This window comes from Entamoeba nuttalli (assembly GCF_000257125.1).
Source record: "Entamoeba nuttalli P19 unplaced genomic scaffold asmbl_3832, whole genome shotgun sequence".
In the NCBI taxonomy this organism is placed as follows: Eukaryota; Evosea; order Mastigamoebida; family Endamoebidae; genus Entamoeba; species Entamoeba nuttalli.
Genome location: NW_008576364.1, coordinates 1 through 1,133, shown reverse-complemented (window position 1 = coordinate 1,133; position 1,133 = coordinate 1). Strand labels below are relative to the sequence as shown.

The 1,133-nt window shown below is 27.8% G+C and overlaps 1 protein-coding gene across 1 annotated transcript; it reads left to right on the top strand.

The window, feature by feature from the left end:
• Positions 1-242: 242 nt before the first annotated feature.
• On the top strand, positions 243-941 carry ENU1_083100 (hypothetical protein; the record flags this gene model as incomplete). The annotated part of the gene is made up of 2 exons (XM_008858766.1): positions 243-520; positions 578-941. The coding sequence occupies 2 exons, from the start codon at positions 243-245 to the stop codon at positions 939-941; spliced, it is 642 nt and encodes a 213-aa protein (XP_008856988.1).
• Between the last annotated feature and the right edge of the window lie 192 nt (positions 942-1,133).

The following is a 1,133-nucleotide window of genomic DNA, read 5'->3' as shown; positions in this document are numbered from 1 at the left end:
TAAATGCTTTTATTTTGATTATGAGTGTGATTAAATGAGAAATGGATGTGGTGATTATAATTAAGATAAAAGATAATAAAGTGGTTATGAACAGTATTTCAGTGAATGTTGTTATAGCGGTTATAGTCAAAGGAGTGATGTCTAGTTATTTGAATGAGAAAAGTACTTTTATGTGATTTTCGTGACAAACTTGAGGAGTAGAAATAGGTCTAAAAAGAATTATAAAAAAATAAATTAATGTGATGGAGTTTAAAAGCCATACTCCTCCTCCTTTAAGAACTGACTTACTTACAAAATTTAAACAAATGATTATTGCATTACCCAATACTTCATATGTTTTAGGAGAACATTTTGATGAAATATTTGGAACAACATCATTAGAAGTTTTTCTTACGAAACTTAAAACAGTATTTGGAGAATTTGTTAATAACAAAAGCTTTGATGAAGCTAAAAGAAAAGAGGTTATTGATTCCTTTGAGTTTTATGCTGATAGACTATTAGACCTTTATACACTTTCATAGTTTGTTTATTAATAATAAATAATAATATAAATTGATATAGAAACTCTTATAATTAGTGAAGGAAATGAAGAAGAAATGAAAAATTACAGTCATTTGTCGTTAGGACGTCTTCCAAAAAAAGAAGATTTATTAAGTAATTTTGATGCATCTTTACCTACTAAAAGTGATATTCCAAGTTATAATTCCGTCTTTAATGAGACTAAACAAGAGAACCAACCAACATTACCTGCACTTTTATTAAAAAAGATTTCAGAAGCAGATAGTGACTTATTAAAGAAAGTTGTTGAAATTGTTTCTCCAATTAATTCATGTTGGAATTGTCAAATCTTCCTTGAAGACTTGAGTGATGAAGTTGTCGATAAATTAGTTGCACTCTTCGACATTTCTCCATCAGAATATTGTGGTGTTAAAAATGAGTAAATGTACTTGCATTTCTTTATTTATTTCTTATTTCTTTATTTGTTTTGTTTCATAGATTCTCTTCCAATTCAGAACATACACCAATTGTTATTGTAATGGTTATTGAGTGTGTCATTGTGTAGTGTAAAGAAAAGTAACTACGTCACAGAAACTCAACAACAGATAAAAGAATGAATGTCAATACCAGTAAAT